The following is a 24214-nucleotide window of genomic DNA, read 5'->3' as shown; positions in this document are numbered from 1 at the left end:
TACGGACTGCAACTTGTTGGATGTGGGAGCGGAAGGAAAGGCTCCGATCGAAGAGCACTCCGAGCAGCTTCAGCTCCTCCAGTCTCCACTTCCCCTATGGCTACCCCATTGAAAGTGGCTGGAGGAATCGGTCAGGGTTGACACTGATGGGAAATCGTCAAGCCTTTGTCGGCTCGAATGTGATCTTCTAGCTCTGGCCTGCGAGGGGGATAATGATCCACAGCAGTCTGGGGCTGCGCTGGACCTGAGAGCGTTCAGGGACGGGAGGCACTCATACAGCGTAGTGTCATCTGCATGCATGTAACGTAACGTTGTATGGCGGGCTGGGATGTACATTGCTGGGAGGTGATCCTCCGTGTCATTGACATAAAGGATCAACAGAGTGGGACCTAATATGCTCCCCAGCGGCACACCTGAGCTGATTCTGAATCCAGGTGAGATTTGGCAACCTACAACGGCCTGGATTATTATTATTATTCTTGTATTCCACGATGGCGTGACGCCAATAAAGACGATTGATAGAGTGATAGAACTGATACTAGCCAGAAACAGCTAGTTGGAAATAATTAACCGGGGAGGCAAGAAGCAATGGATCATGAAAAACAAGCGGGGGCAATAACGTTAGCAGGGGTGATCGAGATAGTTAAAGGGGAAGTTAAGGCAAAAATTAGAATTTCACCAGTTGTAGTCTTTGGGGTGCTGAGTCGAATGGTCGTGGTCCGAGGAAGCTGAGACGCTCCCTTCCTACTTGAATCCCAATCGAACTCGCGCACTTCCACCGAAACTGGGTGACTGCGCCCTACTAGATGGGGATTTGTATGCAAAATGTCACTAAAAGCGCCATTTCGTTCTTATAAAAGCACGGATGACCGCGATTGGCCCATATGTTGTAGTCTTTTGGACGCTGAGTCGACTGGTTTTGGTCCGAAAAGGCTGCGATGCGGCGTTCCTCCTTTATTCCCAATCGAACATGGTTGAAGAAGCGGTCACGTGCTCCTGCGTACACCAGTCACCTGGTCACCGTGCCTGCAGGGTACAACTTACTAGCCTGTTTGACCTTTTTTGGGTGCAGTCCTGTCACTCGAGTTGAACCCGAGTTGAACCTTGGTGTGAAAGTTGTCACCTGCTGGCGTGGTGACCAGGTGATTTGGGCAGTGGGCACCCAGGACCACGTGACCGCTTGTTCAACCATGTTCGATTGGGAATAAAGGAGGAACGCTGCATCGCAGCCTTTTCGAACCAAAGCCAGTCGACTCAGCGTCCCAAAGACTACAACATATGGGCCAATCGCGGTCATCCGTGCTTTTATAAGAACGAAATGGCGCTTTTAGTGACATTTTGCATACAAATCCCCATCTAGTAGGGCGCAGTCACCCAGTTTCGGTGGAAGTGCGCGAGTTCGATTGGGATTCAAGTAGGAAGGGAGCGTCTCAGCTTCCTCGGACCAAGACCATTCGACTCAGCACCCCGAAGACTACAACTGGTGAAATTTTAATTTTTGCCTTAAGGTGGCAGTCTGGGTTCGCGGCCCGACCGCATGAACACAGCCGTAACTTCCATAATAATTGATGAATTTTGCTCAAATCTTGACCACATACCCAGTGTATTTCACTAAGTCCAATGAAGTATAAATCAAGCTCACACATGGGAATCCGCAGACACAATAGTCAAATCTGCGATTATGCCGTACCACCAATACCTTAGACGCAATATGCAAACGCAGAAAGAAGCTGGGTAGAAACCAGGGAGTAGTAAAATACAGGGAGGTGACACGAGCATCCGCGGCCAGTTCGACGATTGCCTCACACCCGTTTTCACCCGGCGGGCGAGATTGGGGTAAGATGACGCAACGGCAGCTGGTGCCCATGGTTACAGAATCATGTATCCGCGGTTCGGCGCGCGGATCGACCTCCAAAAGTATGCGCTCGAGTACTTGTTGATACGAGGGAGTTGGTTGTAGTATTTTTACTACTGACTGCCTGATTATTATACTTTTTAGGACACTGGACGAGTGCGAGTCGCGCGATCCAGCTGCTCCAAAAAGCCTGTGATCGTGAGCTAGCATGGTTGGACTTTGGACTTTCGATCTTTCCGGATCATGTAGATTTTTCAGTAAGTAGTTCTTTGATTACTTTTCTGACCTGGTTGTTACTGGTTGTCACTGCTATTTTTATGTTGTCTCCCTTGCAAGTTGGAGAGTTTACTGTCATCTTTCTCCTCTCGCGTTTCACGCTTGTACTTGTTGTAGTTATACTAGTATGGCTTCTTCGATAGCGATGGATATTGAGCCTCCAGACGAGTGCTCTGACTGTGATATGGAGGAAAGTCCTGCAGAGCAGGAGGATACAACTCCTCCGCTTGGGTTGCAGTCGATCCGTTGTGAAGATATCCTGACGTGGGCGGAAGGTAAGAAATATCTCTATGGCATCGACAACTTCCTTATTGTTTTTTTAATTATTTTCTCATGTGCTACGGATGGACACGGACACGCCACCGCAAGAAGCCATGAGCGGCTATTTTGACAAGGGCAACAAAGCGCCTCGTGGGCGGCCAAAGTTGACAATGGCCACAGGTGACGTCTGGTTGCTCCGCTGAATAAGCTCAGTGTGTCCATGAAGACCCTGGAAGAACTTTCCAGATGCCGACAAGCAGCGGTCAAGACAAACTGGAAGAAACTGTGAAACTGTGTGTCCTCGACACACGAGGAGAAATCGGTATAAGCAGCTAGTACATCGTGCTGAAGGTGTCCACAAGACGGAAGGGGAAAGAACGCTGAATTACTTTCTACTACTTGTACGCGAGAGGTGTTGCTAATATTATTTGCGACACTGCTTCCAATCTCTCTCTCTTGTGTCAATACATGTATTGTGGTTTATAGTTTGGTTTACAGCAGGGACTAGTTACTACTCCCTGGTTTACAGTGAGGGCTGCGCATGCGTCCCACCCGCCTGTGTGGATTCACAGGAAGTGTGAGTTACGAAGTCTGAAGAGAATGTTGAACGGTCTCTGTTGGGATGACGGCTACAACATAGCTCAGTGGTTAGAGCATCGCTGGCTACAAGCGAGGGTCCCCGTTTCGAGTCTTGATGACTGCAAAAAAAGAATAGGGATGTTATAATTTTTTCAATTCTTCTATTTTTTCACGCATTACCTGGGATTCGAACCCGCACTATCGCCCTACATGCATTCCCCCATACACTTCGCATTGATACTCATTCTTCCAAGTTGCTTCACGTTATGATCTTGCGTTTGAAAGCCCTATTTGAATAGTGCGGCCAGCTGTATTTGGCCAGCTGTGTTTGATGGTACGGTACGGTACGGGACAGATACGGGATAGCGCCAGGCGTGACACAAACACACAAACACCAAATTAAAGCTGTGTGGACCCTGGCTAGCGCCAGACGTTACTGAAGCAACGTCTTCTGCATAGCTATGGGAATAATTATTATTTTTACTGAAGCAACGTCTTCTGCATAGCTATGGGAATAATTATTATTTTCTCACAGAAGAGAGGAAAGTAGCATTCATTCACTGAAGGTAATCGCAGTGTGTATGTATCTATCTACTGTGTTCAGCTACAAGTAAAAACAAGAGTTTGCTGCTGCACCAGAAGGCTGATGCATCCGTGGCAGCAGATATTGCTGTCGACGCTGGCAGGAGCACTGCGCCCGTCCGCATTCTGCTCGAGGAAGGACGGCATCGTGTACAACAACAACAGTCTACTCACGCACAGCGTGTAGAGCTGTCCCGTTTGCGGAGAGGTGTGCCTCCTTCCCTAGGCATTGCATGGGCACACTTCCTCCAGACTGTGTCGCCTCATTTTGTGGAACTGGATCAGGACAGAAGTAAGTTACTTTGCTTTGTGTGGGGAAAGCCTTGACTGACTTCTTGTCAGAGGGGAACTTCAGGATAAATGATAACTCGAAGAAAGCTAAGCGAAACTGCTGGGTTGAATGAGCAAAATTGCTTAACTTTATATTCCCTTCACCCACTCCACTATGATGCACGCCTGGACTGCACTACTCTGTTACGCTAACTGCCTATACTTTTCACTGTGCTTCATTCTTTTTTTGTGTTGTGCCATAGAGAGACAAGTGCAATCATCACTGCTTGCTCAACTCGTTGACAGTGTGATTGATGGTAGCACAAGTGTAGCAACAACACCACGTCTGGCAGATACGAGGTCAGCCCGACTAGCTTCCGACGTAATGGATCGTGCAGCCAACGCATCGGTACGATATCATTCCGGCTGGTGTATTGTTGCTGTTCGGAAACAGCTTCTACGGGAGAAAGAGCCAAAGCATGCTCTTCTGAGTCTTATCCCAAATTTTGGATGTGATATCCTTGCATCCAAACATGTCTATGGTGGTGATTCGACATCAGACTCGTCCAGTGCTAGTAGTGATGAGGACCTAGCGAGCACCGCAGCGTTCAGCAGGCATCTGTTTTCCCTGAGCGAGCATTGCTTGCCTCTGTTTATTCGCCTGCACAAGCTGTGCGAGGAACACCTCCAAACTGCGCTTCTTACTGCTGGAAAGTCAGCTCCACAAGAAGTCAAGCAGCTACTTCTGGCCGATGCCACTGTTCTTCAACAGTATTCTGCTATTGTTGGAGATGACAGCGGCAAAGATCTCCTACAGCGCATCGTGACGATGTTTGTGAAGAGCAAGCAAAAACAAATAATCCGTGAAAATCACCTCGCACCATCAACTACGTCAATTGCTCTGCGTGCTGGTTTACGCCCACCAACGTCATCCTCGCGCCAGAAAGAAGCAGTCAGCCGGAATGTTGTAGCCGTGCGGGCAGCGATTGGCAGAAAAGACCTTAATGCGGTTCGATCAGCTATTAACAGCGTGCCAGAGCTCGATAAAGCAAAGGTCATTGGTGATCTGAGTGTGAAGGAACTGCAGAGTATACTTAGTCTCAGCCCCCTGTCTCGTGCAGGCAACAAAGGCGCTCTTCAAGAGCGAGTCAAATCCCTCTTTGCTGAACAGATAGGTAAGATTGCCATTCACCACATCTACGTACATTTGTGTCTGCAGGTGTGTGTGTGTGTGTGTGTGTGTCCGTCTGTGCCCGTGTGAGTGCGGCACCGACGTGCTAATAATGTCACTGTAGACACTCATACAACACACACCTTTCGATAGGTGTTGTTCTTCTTCGACCTTTTCACGCAAACACAGGGAAACAACGTAAACCCGACTCGAGCAGTAAATACCAGAATGCTTCTGATGGAATAATGAGAGCGCAGCCATTCTTATCCGAGGTTGACAGCACACAGCACATCAGAAGGCACACACAGATGAAAGGAAACGATTGGAATAAACAACACAGTAAAATAATTCCGCTGCACGGCTTAACAGGCAAGAAAGAAAAACTGAAGATAGCCACTCAAAAACTGAAGATAACCACTCAGCCAACCACGCTATGGAATACTGTGCTATATCAGATTGCATACAACGACAATGTACAACATAACTAGCAGTGTTCTCTTGAAGAGTCAATATAAACAGTCGATATAAACAGTCGATATTACTGCGATATGGGCATTATAGGACCAGTCAAGGATCACAAGAATTAGTGGACGGCGATACAGAAGAGTGATAAGTATAAGTCTGTCCCCACGGATTAGCGCTGACAAAAAATTCTAAACTTATGCGCATACTTACCGGGGGCGAAAACAGGCCAATATGCGGCAAATATGCAGTATGATGCGGTCATCATACACGAGTTAGCTGTCATTGTGCTGACTATTGGACAGGTTCTCTCACCTACTGAGGTAGAGGCATGTTAACTGCTGCTGTGCCAAGGTTCTGGGAAAGCACACGGGATTGTGCAAGCGAATTCGCCTTGTAGCCGTAACCATACGCAGTCATGTTGTTATTACATCCACTTCCAGAGCGCTGCATGCCAAAGTATTGCTCTAAGAAATCCTGGTTGATACGGTACAGTAGTATATAACGCTTAACTGTTGCATTCATGTTACTTGCAGCTACCCACTCTACTAAGCCATGTATGCCATAGTACGTAATTGATATATCCTTGAAAAGCTGCGAGGAGATGAACTCTTTGTTGGCTTGGGTCATACTTTGGTTGTTTCTGGCCATACAATCAATTTTCCACTCACGAAACCACTGGTATGCAGATGAAAAGAGTTGCATACTAGCACAGTCATTGGACTGTATGCGGTCACGGGACGTGAACACTTGAATGAGATCTTGTACTCTGGCGAGAAATTGTCTGACTGCCACAGTGGCGTTTGGTTCTGATGTGACCATTTCCTTGATGACATGGCTACTAAAAACGTTGAATGCCAACTTGGACCTCATCTTCGAAAATGCCGTTAAGTGCACATGCTCATGACGTAGTGGTGTTGCTCGCAATGGGCGTTGGCTGTCTCTAACATACACTGCTCGTACCTGTGCCCAAACTATTGGTTCTCCTCTGTAGGTCAAAAGTCGTGTTGAACTTGGATGTGTTCCACTGCTGGATAAGTTGTTACGAAACTTTTTGATCAGGTGAGTGGGGTCTGACACAAAAAATATGGGCTCTCCAGTGTATGGGTTGACTGTTCGGTAAGGTACTTCATCATCAACATCTGAGTTCATCTTCATAAACAAACGGTTGGTTGCTGCACCGTCGCAACAAGCCAGCACAACATGAAACCCTCTGGAATATAACGCGGAAACTCCTTGCCAAAACATTCTGTCTATGTGGCTAGCTTTGACAGATCTTGTTAAAAAATACGCACATGGATAATAAAAAGAAGAAAACAGTGAACGGAAGTGAAATTGGAATGCATGGGTCGCTATTGAATTTTGCAATACATCACTTGGCTCACCCGCAAAGTCGACGAACCCAATCAGTTCATCGCTTCGCGGGTCCCATATTAGGCCTTCTTTTATTTTAACTTCATCGAAGTAGATCCCGCCTGTGTTGGCCCGGTCTACTTGCCCCTTTCCTGCGTCAGTAAATTTATCATAAACAGACCGCATTTCATCCAAGGTGCCATCGTTCCATCCCGACTGCGGGTGATTGAAATTACGGTACCTGAGGAGAGTTCGGCCAGACGGAAGTCGAAGGAGTCTGCTACTGCGCATATCTTCGTATGCAGCGGCTGAGCGGGCATGCTGATGTAGGCACCATCGTAGAACGCAGGGATGCCAACGCATCTGATGATCAGGCACTGTGAGTGCCCTGGCTTGGTCCTCAAGTAGATATTTAAACAAGATGTCTCCTGAATCTCCCGTGTGCTTCCGCACATGCGCATGAAAAGCCGCTTTGCTTTTATACGGTTTAGTGCTGCAGCCTGACCACAGACACTCGTACGCTGGGAAAAGCTGACAGGAAGTTTCCATTATTTTCGTATGATTGAAATAAATGTGGTTCTGCAACTCCTCGATTGTGCTAAATGATTCCGAGCAGTTCTTCCAGTTGCACTGAGGATTGTTAGCTTGAGCCTGTATCTTGTCTAGCCCATGCTCTAGTTTCGTAAACAATGTGGCATACTCTCCGTTGTGCTTTGTGGTCACCCTTTTTTTATTGAGTTCTTCCAATTGTTTGGCCTGTCGTTGCACAGACTTTGGAGCGGGCTTGGTCCTCACGCGGTCAACCAGTTCTTCCCTCGTTAAGTGAGTAATCGCAGTGCTTGCTCGTGATTCAGGTGTGCGATTCTTAAGTCTTGACAAGTCTTTCCGAAGGCTGCCGTCAAACTGTCGACATGTGCTGCATATCCCTGTGGCACTAACTAGAATTGCACAGCCCGATGTTCGAATGCACCTCTGTGTTGTGTATGACTCTTCAGCATACGCATTGACCGTCCCATCCTTTGACCTGAAAGTGCTTCCATCAAGTCTGGCTTTGAAAAGTGGCTCATATTTTTCATAATTCAACCCTTTACATATGGTTGCGTGTTGCACTGCTGTTAGCAAAGTTGTAAGCTGCTCGGTTGTTGTGAGCGTGACAGGAAGATTAGAGTTGAGAAGTGGAAGGCTGTGGTCATAAAAGTGTGTTGTGTATGCCATGTTGGGTTGAACCTTTATTGATCGCTCCGTAGCACCACCTGTTGTTCTGTAGTGCCAGATAATACAGCATCCGTTCTCCAGTGTTACTCTCCACCGGAAGTTGGTCGGCACTGCCCTTTTAATGCCATCAAAGTCGAGGGGAACATTAGCTTGTTTTAGTGATGGAGGAGATGATGCAGGGTCCCATTCTCCTACGCATTCACCAATACAAATGAGCAAGGATTTCCGCTCCTCGTCTGCAATTGACCCTTGCAGTGCTTTCTGTAGGCAAGCTGAATGAGTGACACGTACTGTACTGAAAACTGAGCTGAATCGCACCCAGCGCAGCTTACCACGGTATTTGCCAAACCCTGCACCAGGTGTTCTTGCTGTTGCACGCTGAAAGTATTTGCTGAGCCTTTCGCTTGACACACGGTCTTCGTTAGGTAGGACAAGATTGATGGCTCGTACCGCCTCTTGCAATTGTGGCTGTTGCGGATTTCGCACACGGAAGGGCTTATCATTCCCGAACTTCTCCATGAGGATGGAGTAAACAGTAATTTCACGCACACTCGGTGCTTCAGAGCCACTCCAAAGAATAGGCTTGGATGTGTCGGTGTTGCTGCCCTGTCCAGCAACTGGCTGGGTGTGACCAGGATTGGTCGTCATATCCATGGATGTTGCAGATGAATCTAAACCAAGTGGCAGAAAAATGAAGAAAGGGGCAGAACCAAACAATCATACAAAATACAAGTAATTGAAACATGGTCTTATATGAACGTATTCAGTGACATTTGCCGTGTGTGTGTGTCACTGTGTCACTGTGTGTGCATGTGTGTGCATGTGTGTGCATGTGTGTATGTGTGTGTGGTACATGATGTGTGTGCAAGTGTGTGTGTGTGTGTGTGTGTGTGTGTGTGTGCATGTGTGTGCGTGTGTTGTTGTTGTCATTCGCCTAGGTAATGCGGCGAGGATTGGTGAATCAACTCAACTAACCTGAAGAATGTGTTCCTCATGTTCTATGTGTGTGTGTGTGTGTGTTTGGGGGGGGGGGGGGGAGTGTGCATGTGTGTATGCATGTAGGAGGGGGGGGGTGACTGTGTGTGTTTGTATGTGCGCGCGCGTGTGCACGCGTGGGTGGGCGAGGTTTGGACAGTCATTTGAGTCCGGAAGAGCTCAGGAATGATCATTCTCCGCCCCTTGTTGTGTTCCTCGTGTGCTGTGCCACCGTGTGTGCGCATGTGCGAGTGTGTGCGTGTGGTGGGAGGGGGGGGGGGCGGGGGGGGGGGGGGGGGACTTCGGCCGTGTTTCCGCATGTGTAATCAGCTGAGTCAGAAACATAAAGAAATAAGCGTTGCTTACTGGTGAGTGCGCTGATGTCCGACAGTACACGCTGTGGAGGAAGGTCACCATCCTGGTCAATTCTTTTCCTCTTATATGGCAAGCCTCTGTCAACAAGAGTGCCAGTACTGTAGAACAACATTAGGTCAAAACAATGCCAAATCAGGATCACATTTCAGTCCAAATTACCAGCATACCATAATATGAAATGCTCATCGTTGTTGGGTAGGTAGAAAAGTACTACCTGATCACAACTGAGGCAAGAAAAGAGTAGATCATGTGGTGTCCTAGTGATATTTTCGGCTCCCAAATTTATACTCTTGCTCATCGAAGCTAACACACATTACTTACTCAAGGAAGTGACCGCCGTTCTCCTTGTCCATATCGTCGATAGGGGCAATTTTTTCTGTGATGTTGGTTCTCCCCACAATGACCATGGACGTGCGTACATGCGAACGTCCAAAAGAATACTGTTCTTCTAGATGTGTGGGTTTCTTTATGGAATTAGGCCTTTTACAAATACTCGAGATGGATTCTACGAATGGTTTTTTTGCTAAAAAATAAAAAACAATCGCGAGGCAACCATCAAAAATCACGATTAGTGGCGTGTCACCTCCCTGTATTTTACTACTCCCTGGTAGAAACTGAGTGCTCCACAGGATTTCCTTCACATATACCTAGGTGCTAAGTGGAGCGGAATTTTGAAATCATATTCAGAACAAAGTACTCAAGCTGTCAAACAAAAATCATGCAATCGCGCAAAATTTAGGTCCTCGATCAGTAGCACTTTACTCAAAGCTACTAGACAAATATAAAAATCCATGACACTTAGCACCTTGATAAATGCTCACAGTTTCCAAAAATGTATGGTTTATGGGGTCTGTGACTTACAGGTTCTTCGCTACGCTGTCTAAGAGGTACGCGACTCAGTGGAAAATGGAGAAAAAAAGTGCTCTGTGCAAGTACAGATGGAGGTATGTCTGTCCAACTAGAACTTACTAGAACTTAGTCGAAGCCACCAGCTTCATATGTCAAACCTTCTTCCTCTTGCTGCTCATCCTGGATGCCTTTCCTGATCCTCCTTCGCTTCTTTCGTGACCTCTTCCCTTCTTCTGACTTCTTTCTGGCAGCATGTGCCTGTCTCTCACGGTCTAGCAGCTTGATGAGACGTGTCGTATGGTGTCCAGTAGGGAGGCCCATCTCGTCCAGAACGCGTTTCACTGCCACACCTCCATCATTGAACCAGGCCACGGCCAGGTAGACGCACATCTGGACAGTGGGAGCGGATGCAAAGCCTGTCTTTGGACACAACTGCCACACGAGTCCATTGAACGCTTCGTTGCGATTCTGCGTAGCACCCTTCTGGCAGCGCTCGAGCAAACTCCGGTCGGACAACCGAATGTAGACCGGCTTCAGTTCCTTCCATACTGCCTCTGGCAGGATATTGTGGTGGGCGTAGACATCACCACCTGCCTGTTGCTGCTGCCATCTACACCAGCTGTTAATTCCAGGCGGACAATACTGGTGCTGAGGTTTACTGTCGCTGGATGCACGATGCATGAGGGATGCCCATATGGCCCTGGCCATGGCTTGCAAGTCTCCGCTGTTGTTCCGCACAGCCATGCCATAGTAGGCTTGCAGCTTGTCGATCATGGCATCCGTGAGGCGACCACGTCCGCCTATAGTGCGCCCATCAGCAAGCTTCTTGCCCGCAAGGTTTTTCTTCAGCTTTCTTAGGCTGGTACCGATGCGTTTTTGAACGTGGCCGACACATTCCTCCTTGACTACAGGCACCTCGGGCCCATACGGACAAGCGTCACGCACAGCCTTAAAACTCTTGGTATCTCCATCACCAATGTAGGTGGTGTACCTCAGCTTGCGGCTCTCAAAGGACCTGGCCCACAGAGTCTTGGCGGCTGCACTCTCCATGGCAGGAGCTGATACAGTGGTGTTGACTGAGCAATCGTGTTCGGCAATCTGTCGATCATAGTCATCTTTGGTTAGCTCTCCCTTCTCTTTTCTAGACGCCAAGTGCGTGCACTTGTGGCAAAACTTTGAAAGCACTTCGCAGTCCACCACTTTGCCGACATCATATGCAATTATAGTGAAGGCTCCGAAGAGCGATGCGAATCCTCGGCGCATCCAGGTACCGTCATAGGAAGCAGCGATATCGCTACCCCCATCTGCTGCGGACACTGCTTTCTCAGCTGCCTCAGTCATGCTACGCTCAGCGACGCTCTTGGACGCGGAATGCAGGCCTTTAGCATGGCTGTAAAATGTCGACCGACTCATAGGTGATGGCATATTCAGTGCACCCGCCAGCTTTACCATTGATTGACGTCCACGGCCAATCAGTCGCATTCCGAATACTGCTCGTCTGTTCACCTCCCAGACCCGATTGAACTTCTTGGACATAAATTCGCTTGCTATGTCGCCGCAGTTAACACAGGAAAGCTCCAGGCATGATGCAAGGCCTCCCCGTTGCGATTCGCTGATCGTGACTGCGCCATTACAGCCACTGCAACAAACTGCAGCTGACAAAAGCTGCTGAAGGCACTCGAGATCAATCAGGCGAAATCCATGCGCCCCTTCCTCACACTCTTCATCCAAGTCACTGTCGGAGGAACTGCTGTCGACTTCACCGCCACTTCCATCACTATCGCTGTTTGAAGACGTGGCTTCTGCTGACACTTCAAGGTCGTCATCAGACAGTGGCAAGTCAGGAATTTGTTTTGCAGGCGAAATTTCACCAGAGGGAGCCTTCGGCGCCTGAGACACTCCATAGAACGTTCTTTTCCTTTTCTTAGATCGTCCGGGCTTTCCCTTGGCTCTAGACTTCCCCATAGTAGCCAACGAAGGGGTTAGCTCCAAGAAACAATTACTCCAAAACAATTACTCCAAAAGTAACTAGTTTCAACAGCAGAGCGATCAGCTGAGATCATGAGAGTCGAAATTTGAATTTTTTGAATTTGCGCATGCGCAAAAGTTATCTTGGTTGCCATGGTGACAAAGATCGTGCGCGGCTGTCAGTCTGCAGCGCAGAGGAGTACCAGGAGTCGCTCCAGAAAATTTTAATGAAATCGCTCAAAGATTGACGGTAAAAATCGGAATAGTGTGCAAACCTAAATTTTGTAGAAATTTGCTGATATTTCAGTATTTCAAAAACAATTGTGCAGACTTTGCGCGGCTATATCTCCGGAAGGAAGCACCCGATTACGCTCACATTTTCAGGATAAACCCTTTGGACCATACACAAGACGCTGCCAGTGAAAAAATACAGAAAATCGAAACTTTGTTTTTTGACCCTCTGAACCCAGACTGCCACCTTAACTTCCCCTTTAAGTACACGTTCGAGACATCAGAAACCAGGGGGATGCGCGGAGCAGGAACAGGTACTGCTCAAAAGAAGACTGGATGCATTGGATTCGTCTATCCGCCAGGTAGCTGTGCGGAGCCACTTGAGGAGGTTCCCGGACACTCCCTAAGCCTTTGCCTTGTAAAGGACACCTGCAGTGGAGACTTTATCTAAGGCCCCCGCAATGTCGACGGCGACAATTCAACGGCAGCAATGCGTACAGCACCACCGGCAGATGCTATTTGCTCCACTGGTGGTGCAGTCCTGTCAGAAGGTCAGCAGGCCCTAAACCTTGGCGAAAACCAAACTGGCGGTTTGTACATAGTAGATTATTTCCTTCGGGAACGTTGGTGAACGCATGATTAGAATTGCTTCCATTGTCTTGGAGATGAGGAATAGGAGGGGAATGGGCCGATAGTTTGATAGTTCTGACTTTGACCCGGACCGTTTCTTTTAAAGTTGTGGACTGGGACGATATTTGCTAAGTTCCAAGACTGTGGTTGTATCCCCGACGTCATTCACTGGCGGAAGTGCAAATAGAATGGCACTGCAAGGCCAGTGCTCAGCATTGGCTGTGAGGACTCTGCCCGGAATTGCATCAGGACCTCTGGCTCACGCTTTCGAAGGATCAAGAGCCCTCAATAATTTTCGTACCTCAGCAGGGCGAATCACTATTCCACCAAATTAATGTAATTTTGGTGGTGGAATATAAAGGTATTCGCAGTGCGGACTGAGGAGATTGCACTCTTGTTTTCCAAATGCACCGCTACATAGATTCATTGTGTCTGTCCAGAGATTGGGTACTTTTACCAGTAATTTACACACATACCTGACCGCACGCACACAGACACACGCTCACTCACGTGATCACTCACGCATGGATCATCATCCCCTACGTCACAGTGGATACAACATTTCTGACAAAGCACACGGGCCTCCAACGAAGTCCGTTTTCAACTTTGAAACCCAAAAAAAGACAAAGCTAACAACAAAATTGAGGGAAGCGGAAGAAACGGGGAGAGAAATACAACAAGAAGCGGAGAGCAAAGAACCGTGCCCGAATGATCATGGACGGCATATATATATAAGTCATGTTATCAAACTGAACAAAAAGGGAAATAATCTTTTATAGAGGCTTGGTAGCGGCACTGATTCAGCAAGATATTTCCAAAGTACGTAGTGCGTGCATGCAGTCCTGAGCCAAAGCCGTGCCACTAATGCAGACACACAATGGGAAGTCCAGGCACAGCTAACTGGAATCACCAGTGTGAGGACTAAGCAGCAGCAGCAGCAGCAGGCTTTTGAAGCGCACAGCAAAGTCTCCATACATGAGACTGACTGCAGCTGATCGCAAACATGACGGTAAATTTTTGTTTTACTTGAAAAGGTGAACATGCAATTGAGCAGTGTGTACACGTGGCAGAGACCAGACACAGGCAGACACGAGCATTGCCGAAAATGCCAGCTGGGGGGGGGGGAGAGAGAGAGAGATCTAAAGTTGCACATTGAGCACCGCTAGTGCAGCGCCCGGTGGTGTGTACGTGTCATGACGTTTTCCAGGTTGACACACGCAGAACTGATCGCAATGCTCCACAACTGGCTGATGAAAGCACACGTTATTTGATGGGTACTAAGAAGCAAGTGTGAAACAAGTGTCAAGTGTGTCAGGAGGACTTAGCAGAGGGGCATGTAGTGAGTGGCAATCGGGCAATTCCGGTTTCGGTCCAGTGATAGATCATTAGAATTAGTTGTCAAGCTTTAAAAAAGTACTCTGGAGGTAGGTAATCTGGACTGGACCACCGCCAGCATAGGATAGTTATTTGCGATGATCTTGTAGACAGTGTTCAACATCATTGAATGCAATTTCATGCCAGGTGCAGACAGCGGTCCACCATTTGGTCCTGGGCTCGACGGGTGCATGCTGACCAGGGCACAAGTTGGCGAGGATCGGAACAGGCGACCAGATCATAAATTTAGAATCAGGAGACTAAACGCGAGTGAGGTAGTTCAGTACAGAACACTGCAGCTGCGGTCCAATCTGAGCACAGTGCAGTGCATTAACGCTGCAAACAACTGCACTGCATTCGACCGTGGGCTTTGGCGCTAGTCCACGCAGTTGTAGAACGCTGGGTTGTTGACATGGTCTAGATCTCGGTGACAACACCGCCAACACCGTCGGCGTTGCACGGTTGCGTGTAGACGACTGGAATAAAGCCGTGCTGATCATGGCGAGGCGAGTACACCCACACCCAGCCACGAGACTCGTGCGCCAGCTCCACATTCCCGTACACCACGTCACCTTTCTCCACCGACAGCTTGTTGGGACTGTCGGCCATAAACCGACTCACCACCAACAGGCAAGAGTCCTTGCAATCGCCATCATCGGTTTTGCCGTCGCTCTGGACGGGCTGGGGAGAAGCGTTGTCACTAGCGGGCGATTTCCGGCCCTTGGTCGAAGGTTTCGGAGCGATGGGAGGTGGCTGACGGCGTTTTTGCACTGCCAGTGGTGGTGGTACGTCTGGTGACTGTGATCCTCTAGCGGCAAGCTGCACGAGCTGGTCTGCCAGCTTACTCACCAGAGCCTCCTGCTTGGCTTCTTGCGGACCTAGAGGGCGACGCTGTGCCAGCTTTCTTTGACTTGGAGGTCGCCGGTCCGAGGAATAACCGCGCCTATCGTGAAGAATGGCATCAGGCGGAGGGGGCAGATCGGACGGTTCGTCCACATAACTGCCGCTGTCATTGGAGCTGGTTGGCAGACAGTGCATTGCTTCCTGTGGCGAGCTATTCCGTTGTTTGCCCGGTGGTGATGCCTGACTGCTGCGTAACACGGCAGTGCGATGCCCACTGGACATGGAGGTGCCGGAGTCATGCACACCTGGCCCATCACCGCCACTTTGCTGAGCTGCTGCTGCTGGCGTAGGTGGCGATGCCCGACTGGCAGCGGCTGATGGACATGGTGACCGCCCATGCATACTGGTTGGGGTGGCCGATTGCGGAGTGGCAATGCGCTGCTGGACGGCTCCTCTCCCGATCGCCGCGTAACCACTATCGGAGCTGGCCGTGGAGTGGCCCGGCGATAGATCCTGGGACGTGTACTTAGCCGTGCTCTCCACCCAGTGCTCAACACTGTGCTGCTGCTGCTGTTGTCGGGGCACGGCGGTCTGATAGCGGATGATGCCGTCCGAGCATTGCCCGCTACCCTGTGCTGCGCACCGATGCGAGGTCACCGTGCTGCACGAGCTGGTGTCATCCGATCTACTGACATTGCAGCCGCCACCGCTACCCTCACTTTGATTGGACAGCAGAGCTCCACTCTTGCCTGCACACGTACACATACGATACGAGCACACATACACACACAGAAAGTATTATGCGTACATTCAGGACTTCACATCGACTTCAGAAGCACAGTATGATCAACAAACTGCAGAACCTTGAGCAGTAAATGGTAATGACGATTTCCCTAGTACATACACAATCAGATCTATGTTCTCCTCAATCGGTATTGCCAGCCAGGCACTCAAAATCCATCGGAATGTACCGTCATATTTTCTGGAGTACTCGTCGCATTTTAAACACTGGTAGTTCACTGAGAAAGAAGTCAGTGCAACTTACACTACAGTCAGTGCAACTTACACTACGATGGTCACTGAAATAAACCATGAAATACCGGGTAGGTAGAGTGCAGCTAGATGTGTACGGTGTGAGAACCAAACTGTGTACTTAAATCACGCTTAGCATGCTGTTGTGTTGAGGTCGCATCTGCTCGAATGAGGCGAAGATCAACTGGGTAGACATGGACTACATAACGTGTAATGCATGTACAATGAATGTACGTGACATATGACCTACAGACGAGACTCAACGTCCGAAACAGGACCACAGAAGGGAGGTATGCAAACAGGACCACAGAAGGGAGGTATGTAAACAGGACCACAGAAGGGAGGTATGTACAGAAGTTACATGTACATTAAACTCATGTTTAACTTTACAACTTGGTACTTACATTGTTGAAGAAAGCAGGTTGGAACAAACCCTTGCTGGCCATTTCTTCTTTGGACCCTACTCCAATCAGGACTCTTTGGATCTGTGCCTAAGACAGCCACCGTCTCTCCACGGCGTACGCTGGCGTGGTCCACAGCATCGTCACTGAAATTGTACAGGAGCGTGGCGGCGTAGGGGAATCCCCCTGTGACGCTGCTCAGCTCAGTGGTTGTAGGCGAGCGCAGCACCACGTAGTCAGCGAACTCTTCAGAGTCGTGGCGAGACAGACTTGCCTCAGTGGCCGCCGCTTCACTGCGGTCCGCATTGTAAGCTTGCCAGCCAGCAGTGGACAACTTGGCGGACGTTCCACTCGCTCGTCGCCCGTCAGGCAGACTAACAGCACACTGATCAATCCGCTGACAGTACTCGGTGGGTACAAAGCCACACGATTCCACAATGCCAGGGATGTTGTAGAGTGTGCTGGCGTATGTCCAACTGCCCTCTACGTAGAGCACACGCAGTCGCTGGCCCGCCCGCACAGTGAGCTCATCGCCTGCCTCGCCGCAGAACGCTTGCACGACCTGCACAATCTCGGTGAGCGATGACAAGCTGCTGACACTGCCATTGCCAGTGACACTGCTGCTCATCGTCGTGGGAACGGCTGCAGGCATGCTGGACATGGACACGGTGGTGCCTTTCCTTTGAAGACTGGACGACTGGGAGGGACGCGGGCAGGTTGGGAGAGCACCGTGACGGCGGTGGTGTTGAGCAGTGGCGGCGGCAGCGGCCACCCTCTGCTGCTGTGACTGCTGTCCCTGCATGCCGACATTCTCACAGGGAGCATGCGAGTGGATGGAGGGAGTCATCGGTGGATCGATAACATCAACTGCGCACACAAAAAACAAGTCAGCCAAGAGAAGCACACCGGCATAAATACAGCTACTTTAAAAGTCTTAATATTGTGCTGCAAGAAGTCTTGCATGATGATGTATTCCACCCTGGCCAGAGAAATCCAACCCCATGAATAACAACGGGCGCTACGCAGCCCTAGCACTACAAACACTGTTCTGTGCACTCGAACGGAGCGCTACTTTATTCATGAGGTTGGATTTCTCTGGCCAGAACTGTACTTCAAGTACATGTGCTAGTAATACTCAAAGTATTTGCCCTATCCAAGTCCCATGCTCTGCAGGTGGACGTCAGCGGCACACACAGAAACATTTTTAAAGAACAAGAGAAACTATGGTGTGTTACACACAAACACACCCACACACATGCACGTACACACCACACACACATACGCACGCACACACACACATGGTTACATGCAATGTGCATGTGCATGAATCTTCCTTGGCGGCTTGGCATTCCAGAATCCAGAGTTGCGGCTCAAGGTACAGCATTTGTTAATTGTATCTCAGTCTGTCGTATAATGAGACTTGCATCTGCCCAGGCAGGCAGACACATTCAGTGTGTGTGTGTGTGTGTGTGTGTGTGTGTGTGTGTGTGTGTGTGTGTGTGTGTGTGTGTGTGTGTGTGTGTGTGTGGTGTGTGTGTGTGTGTGTGTGTGTGTGTGTGTGTGTGTGTGTGTGTGTGTGTGTGTGTGCACGTGCATGCATGCGTGTGTGTGTGTGTGTGTGCGTGCGTACATGTGTGCGAGCGGTTAGCTGCCTAAGGTGCAGCACAGATTCACAGCTTTGTTGTAATCATGGCTAGTGTTGTAACACTTGGCACTCTCAGTCTCAGTGTTTTAGTTCCAATCATAATAAGTACTAATAGCTACTATAAGATCCAATTTTACACACAGACACGTCATCACACAAATGCCTGAGACCTGCAGTGTCATGTAAGAGTACTGTACTACGCGTCATTCAGCAGTTTACTGCGCCAATAGAGGCTACAACTACATAGAGGTCTACGACCAACCAATGTTTGTTTAGTTCGAAGTAGCACATGTATCGATGATGACCTTCGTGTGCAGAACACTTTACAGTCTTTGCCCTGCCTACGCCTTCGCGTGACGTCCAGGAGCGCGTGAAGGAGTTTGTCTTTTCCTGCTAGAACTGACATGGCTTTAGCGCACTACCTCCCAGGACTACCAGGATACACGCCTGACCTTACAAGTTACAACTTAGTATAAACACAAGTAATTTATTGCGCTCTCGCGTTTGCTGTCGACCGGGGAAAACACTTGACTCACGAGTTGAAGTTTCACCGTTAGCTAGCCGAGCACGGTCATGTAACAGAACTTCCTATTCACGCTACTACAGTACACGACTGCATTGTGAGTATTCGTACTATAGCACGGAGCAGTGCCGCATTGTGCCCAGCTCGCCGACCTGTCCACAATGTCGTGTGTCTTGTTCGCGGTAAGGAGACGATCGCTTGGCATGGCGGCGAGCATAAACTCCCGTTTCCGTCGTATAGTGTTCTGCAACAGTCATGGAGTGGTGCAAATCATTCACCCATCAACCTTCACCTGACGACCGGTTGTTCCGCCGGGGTCGACGCTCGACGCCAGGTGAAGCGAAGCATTGCAGATACCTGCGAACGTTAACGTGAACACCTACACGAACTGCGAGTGCTCTTCTACCCAGGATATCCGCGATACTGCTGTCCAAGCATGTAACCAGCAAAGACGCTCTACTCGACACGAGCTAGCTTCCGCATGCGATGGAGACGACAACCACAAAGCTCCAGAGCGTCTAATACAATAAGGAAACAAATCCTTACCACTGTCTTGATATCACACCATGTACCAGAACAGCTGTATGCTGCACAGTAGTAGTATCTCAGCTGGTTTTTTTCTTCAAAAAAAGGTTTCCAAAAGTATTACCGGTACTACTACTAGTTCTTTCTCGAAACGAGGTCAAACTCAAATTTAAGTGCGAACACATGCCACACACGCATACACGGCTCATCGAACAGACTCAGCATCTCGTTTGTACTTCAACGAGGGCATTGTGCACAGCTCAGGGCAGGACACTAGGTGGGCATCAGAATACACACGAACACAATGCGGGGTAGCTCGTAGATCTACTTGTATACAGCGAAGAACAGAACAATAGAGAAACGGGAAAGAGAAGTAACTCAGCTACACGAGACATGCACTCCCAGGGTTCTGCATGGTATATCCATAATTGTCTCTGACTACCAAAGACCTTTAGTAGCTTTACATACACAACTAACAAGTGGGCCCCCACCACGGCCTAGATCTACAGTAGATGATGGTAGAGGAACCATCTTCCACAAGGCTTCTACTGACTGTTCTAGCATGGTGCTATGGCCTGAATCTTATCTAGAAGGTTTGACAAAGGTGTTTTTGACAGCTTGAGCCAAGGTGGAAGAGGTACTCTGAGATCGCAGGGCAAGATAATGACCATGATGATCAGCAAGCCACTTTACACACGCACCAGGCAGCGGGGTCAAGTCCTCACAAGGCGAAACAGAGCTGCAACACATGCACAGTCAGCAGAGTGCATGCAGCTGCAGCACACTTCGCCTCATGATCACGCTACAAAAGTAGGAGAAGCTCTATATGATCTACCCAAGCCGGGGACCACCAACACGCGACTCCATGCAGAATGTTATTCGTAACAGCAACAGAACATGTACATGGACATAATGTAGACGTCTAGTAGTAGTACTGGTAGTACTCCCGATCACATACACACAACACACGTACATGGCACGCTACAACAGTCAGTAGGGGTTCCAACTAATAATAATTATTACTTCCAGTTACAGGGAACGGAGCGTCTTTACGACTTTAGCCTAGTTTAGGACTCAGTGACGCGCTTACGAAGAATCACTCGACGCATCCCGCCAGCGCATGTTTCACAGCAAGTACAGCGGCGAAGTTCAAAGAACACCACCCCCAAAACGGGATAGAAGCAGATAACAGAATTATTTTCAGGTTTTTGGACGGAGACGTTCTGTTTTTAGTCCCTACAAAACCATAACCTACAAGACTTAGTGCAGCCCTTATTCCACTATTGTGTTCAAGGTCAAAGGAATGAATGCGTGTCAGCTGTAGAAGTAATACGAAGACCGAGACAGTACAGGGGCAGCGACAAAACAATTATCAGTATTGCTACTCAATGGGAAATGCACATGTTAGTGAGCACAAGTAGTTAGTTGAGGAAGAGGAAAGGTTCAGTACCGCGAAACGACTATCATTTTTGTGTGTACTTACTGCGACGCTTGGAGAAGGCCGACAGACAACCGAACGACATTGCGACCGCGTATCTGCAGTCTGCTTGGCTGTGTCGGAGAATTCTGTGCACACCTCTTGGACGAAATCAGTGTGCTGCACGATGTGCACTATGCATGTAAGCAGTAATGGGATGTGAGAGTTGGGAACAGACGAAAACCAGCTACCTGGTCAAGTCCTCTGCGCAAAGAGGGTCGGGGATGGAAAAAAGAGACTTTGACAGACTTCCACGCCACTGTAACTAATGTTACTTGTAAGAAGCAGCTTCTATCAAGAATGACTTCCGCTCCACAAGCACGGCAGGCGGGTAAAGAATTCCTGGTACACGTGTACCACCACTAATAACTACCGTCTGTACAAGCCTGATATGCTGGCACTTTCAATGTTCACTAACCCTTCTATTCACGAGCCGACAAGATAGAACTAACTATTACTTGCTTTGCTCGAACGCTCCAACATTTGCTGCACGGATTGCACTGTAACGAGCCTACACTTCTTATTAGTTCTAGCTCAACCAATGTCGCCCGCACTCGACCCGGGCAGAGAGCGAGAACGCACAAAATAATACAGCAATACTACCTCGACAGCAACGAGCTGCATGTGATCCAACAGAGAGGCGATATCGGCGTTTTGTGGCAGCGCCGCGTAACTGCTGAAGTGCTATATCCAGCACTTGCTCGCGTGCCGTGACACACACTCCTGTAGTCGCGTGGTGTGCCTAAGTGCGAGCGCATTATCAGCACTGCCTGATCTGGAAGTAGCACGGTTGCATCATGTGGGATGCTGACACTAACAGCACTCAGCTCCATGTCAAAGCTAAGAGCAGTTGTGAACCGCAAGGTGAAGTATCACCCAGCATGCTGCCCAGGTTCCAGTGTGTATATGGGCGTAGGATCTACATGACAGTATGATCATGGCGTGAGATCACGATTATCGACATGAAACGCGGAGAGCATGCACTATCAAGTACTCGTACAAGTCGTATAATACTAGTACTAGTAGTAGTGCGGGCACATAATACATGCGCATGCTGTGGCGTGCACCGATAGCGTTATGTGTCTGTGCACGTACTAAAACGTAACATTCACTGGCGCGTTTTTTTCTTGTGAAAAGAGAGGACTAGTACTAGTAGTAGTACTTGAAGTAACGTTAGTTGAACGTACATGTAGAACCAAGTCCTAGACTAGACGGTACATAATCCCAGCAGGCAGGAGTGTGATGTACTCTTGGTAGCTAGCATGACAGTTGACACTGATGCCGAGTGATGGCAGGCAATGACAACGAGCTTACTACTCAGACCTTGGTTACCCCGACGATAAATGCTCGTTGCCTTTGTGAATAGTGGTTTGAAGTCACGCATATTTTTAGTAGTGCTTATCTAACGCAGGCAGGCTTAGTGGGATGGTCCAAGACCATGATTGAGAAACAGTGGGTGGTAGACTCTAGGCCTTGACAGATTATGCTAGCATAATTTTTCGCATAATTCCTACCAAAATCGAATAATCGCATAATTCGAGGCAAATTGCATACGAATCGCATAAATTGGAATAATCCGCCTGTTCGCATCAAATTCCATACAGTTGTACATGTTCTTCAAGTACAAGTACAAGTAGATGCACCAGGAAGTCGTAGGTTTACGATTCCCTTGATTACATGTCCCATCCACTACAATCAGTGACGGTCATACATGTAGCTAGGTCGGACGGTGCGGAACTTTTGCTACTACAGTACAACGCCCTCTACAAAAATAATTCGCCTGTTATTTTGCACAGAACCATCATATACATTAGCAGCATATGCGAGCATAATGCGGCATAATATGATAACTTTTAGTATAAAAATAGCATAAGTCTGCAATTTTTTCAGCAATGCGAAAAGCATAATTTCACGAAAATATTAGCATAATCTGTCAAGGCCTACAAGACTCTACCACAAGTACGAGGTTCATCTCCTGCTTGGAAGCGGAAGGATTTTTTGAAGCCATGCTGAAATCGTGGCCTGGCACGAGGGAAACATGGATGCAGTGAGTGGGATTTTCGGTCTTAGTCTGCTGGTGGGCTGATCTACTCACCTCCCATCGCTTTAGTAGGAGCTGCATCTGCGCCTTAGATCTTTTATTTGCAGTGTGGTGGCGTTAATACGGATGCTGAAAACTACTCAGTCTGACTGTGTGTCAAGCCAACCGTGATTTTTAATCTAACGTTACTCTGATCGAGTGGCGCTACACTATTCTCAGATATACTGTACAATCATGTAAATGCACATACACGCGAGGCCTGGCACAATGCCAACGTTTACAATAGAGAATATCAAGTAGTTTAGTTAGGTCTACCTTCCGTAAATGTGTCTGCAATGTTGTGTGATGTACATGTATAGCGCTGATGTCACCCCATCTCTCCTGTTTGTTTGCATGTTTGGTCTGTGTGTGTGTGTGCGTGTGTGTGTGTGTGTCACTGTGTGTAATACAGACAGAACAGAACTTCAATGCTTGCGTTCTGTCCCTGCTGTTGTATGGCTCTGAGTGCTGGACGCCCCTTCAGCATGACCTGCAGAAGCTCTCAACCTTCAGCATGAGGTGCATCCGATCCATCCTCGGGGTCTCTCGAAGCCGGATGTGGGACGAACACATCACCAATGAAGAGCTACTGGTGCGCTGGGGAGACTCCGAGACGATTAAAGACAAAATTGCACATCGGCGGTTGGAGTGGTTGGGGCATGTGGCGCGGATGCCGGACAACCGCATCCCAAAACAGGTACTGTTTGGCTCCTTCTTGCAGCGTCGCCCAGCACATGGCCCACGCCGCAGATGGAAGGACTGTGCTGTCCGAGATCTACGTGCCCGTGGCGTGGAGGCATCATGGTATGATGTTGCATGTGAGTCTCGCGCGGAGTGGCGCAGCACCTACCAAGAGCCTGACAATGTGCCTGAGCCTCCGCCCCGAGTGGTATGTACGGTATGCGGACGGGATTTTGCACGGAAAGGAGACATGGCTCGGCATAAGTGTCTGGAGGAGCGTGCGCGGCCTGTGTCTGAGCAGCGGGGCGCCAGTCAGTGCGGGCGGTGTGGGCGGTGGCTGAGAAGCCGCGGTGGCTTGGTCCGGCATGTGTGTGCCTCAACGGTGGATGCCGCAGTGCCACCTGGAACTACCGGAGCGTCGGCACCGGCGGAGGGATGTTGTGCCGCGCATTGTGACAGGTGTGGTCGCTGCTTTCGCGGTGTCCGGGGACGGGGAAGGCATCGCTGTTCAAGGGTGGCTCATAGACCAACAGCAGCGGAGCGCTCAGCCTTCCAGCACGTGTGCATATGCGGCAAGCGGA

The 24214-nt window shown here is 49.0% G+C and overlaps 2 protein-coding genes and 1 long non-coding RNA gene across 3 annotated transcripts; 1 reads left to right on the top strand and 2 right to left on the bottom strand.

Moving 5' to 3' along the window:
• Nucleotides 1–5224: 5224 nt before the first annotated feature.
• Nucleotides 5225–11727, bottom strand: LOC135817198 (uncharacterized). Its single transcript, XM_065330328.1, has 3 exons — nucleotides 9696–11727; nucleotides 9366–9472; nucleotides 5225–8695 (listed from the first exon to the last, which is right to left on the bottom strand). The coding sequence occupies exons 1-3, from the start codon at nucleotides 9779–9781 to the stop codon at nucleotides 5772–5774; spliced, it is 3117 nt and encodes a 1038-aa protein (XP_065186400.1). The 5' UTR covers nucleotides 9782–11727; the 3' UTR covers nucleotides 5225–5771.
• On the top strand, nucleotides 6424–9045 carry LOC135817199 (uncharacterized). Its single transcript, XR_010553517.1, has 3 exons — nucleotides 6424–6518; nucleotides 7580–7631; nucleotides 8963–9045. It is a non-coding gene; the product is annotated as an uncharacterized LOC135817199 (long non-coding RNA).
• Nucleotides 11728–13592: 1865 nt separating the features above from the next.
• Nucleotides 13593–21504, bottom strand: LOC135817197 (uncharacterized). Its single transcript, XM_065330326.1, has 3 exons — nucleotides 20879–21504; nucleotides 16706–17569; nucleotides 13593–16018 (listed from the first exon to the last, which is right to left on the bottom strand). Exons 1-3 carry the CDS (start codon nucleotides 20916–20918, stop codon nucleotides 14844–14846), a joined length of 2079 nt encoding a protein of 692 aa, XP_065186398.1. The 5' UTR covers nucleotides 20919–21504; the 3' UTR covers nucleotides 13593–14843.
• Nucleotides 21505–24214: the final 2710 nt, after the last annotated feature.

The sequence above is a fragment of the Sycon ciliatum genome, chromosome 5, assembly GCF_964019385.1.
Source record: "Sycon ciliatum chromosome 5, ocSycCili1.1, whole genome shotgun sequence".
NCBI classification, from domain to species: domain Eukaryota; kingdom Metazoa; phylum Porifera; class Calcarea; order Leucosolenida; family Sycettidae; genus Sycon; species Sycon ciliatum.
Note: the sequence above shows the minus strand (reverse complement) of the source record. Positions and strands in the feature narration are given on the sequence as shown.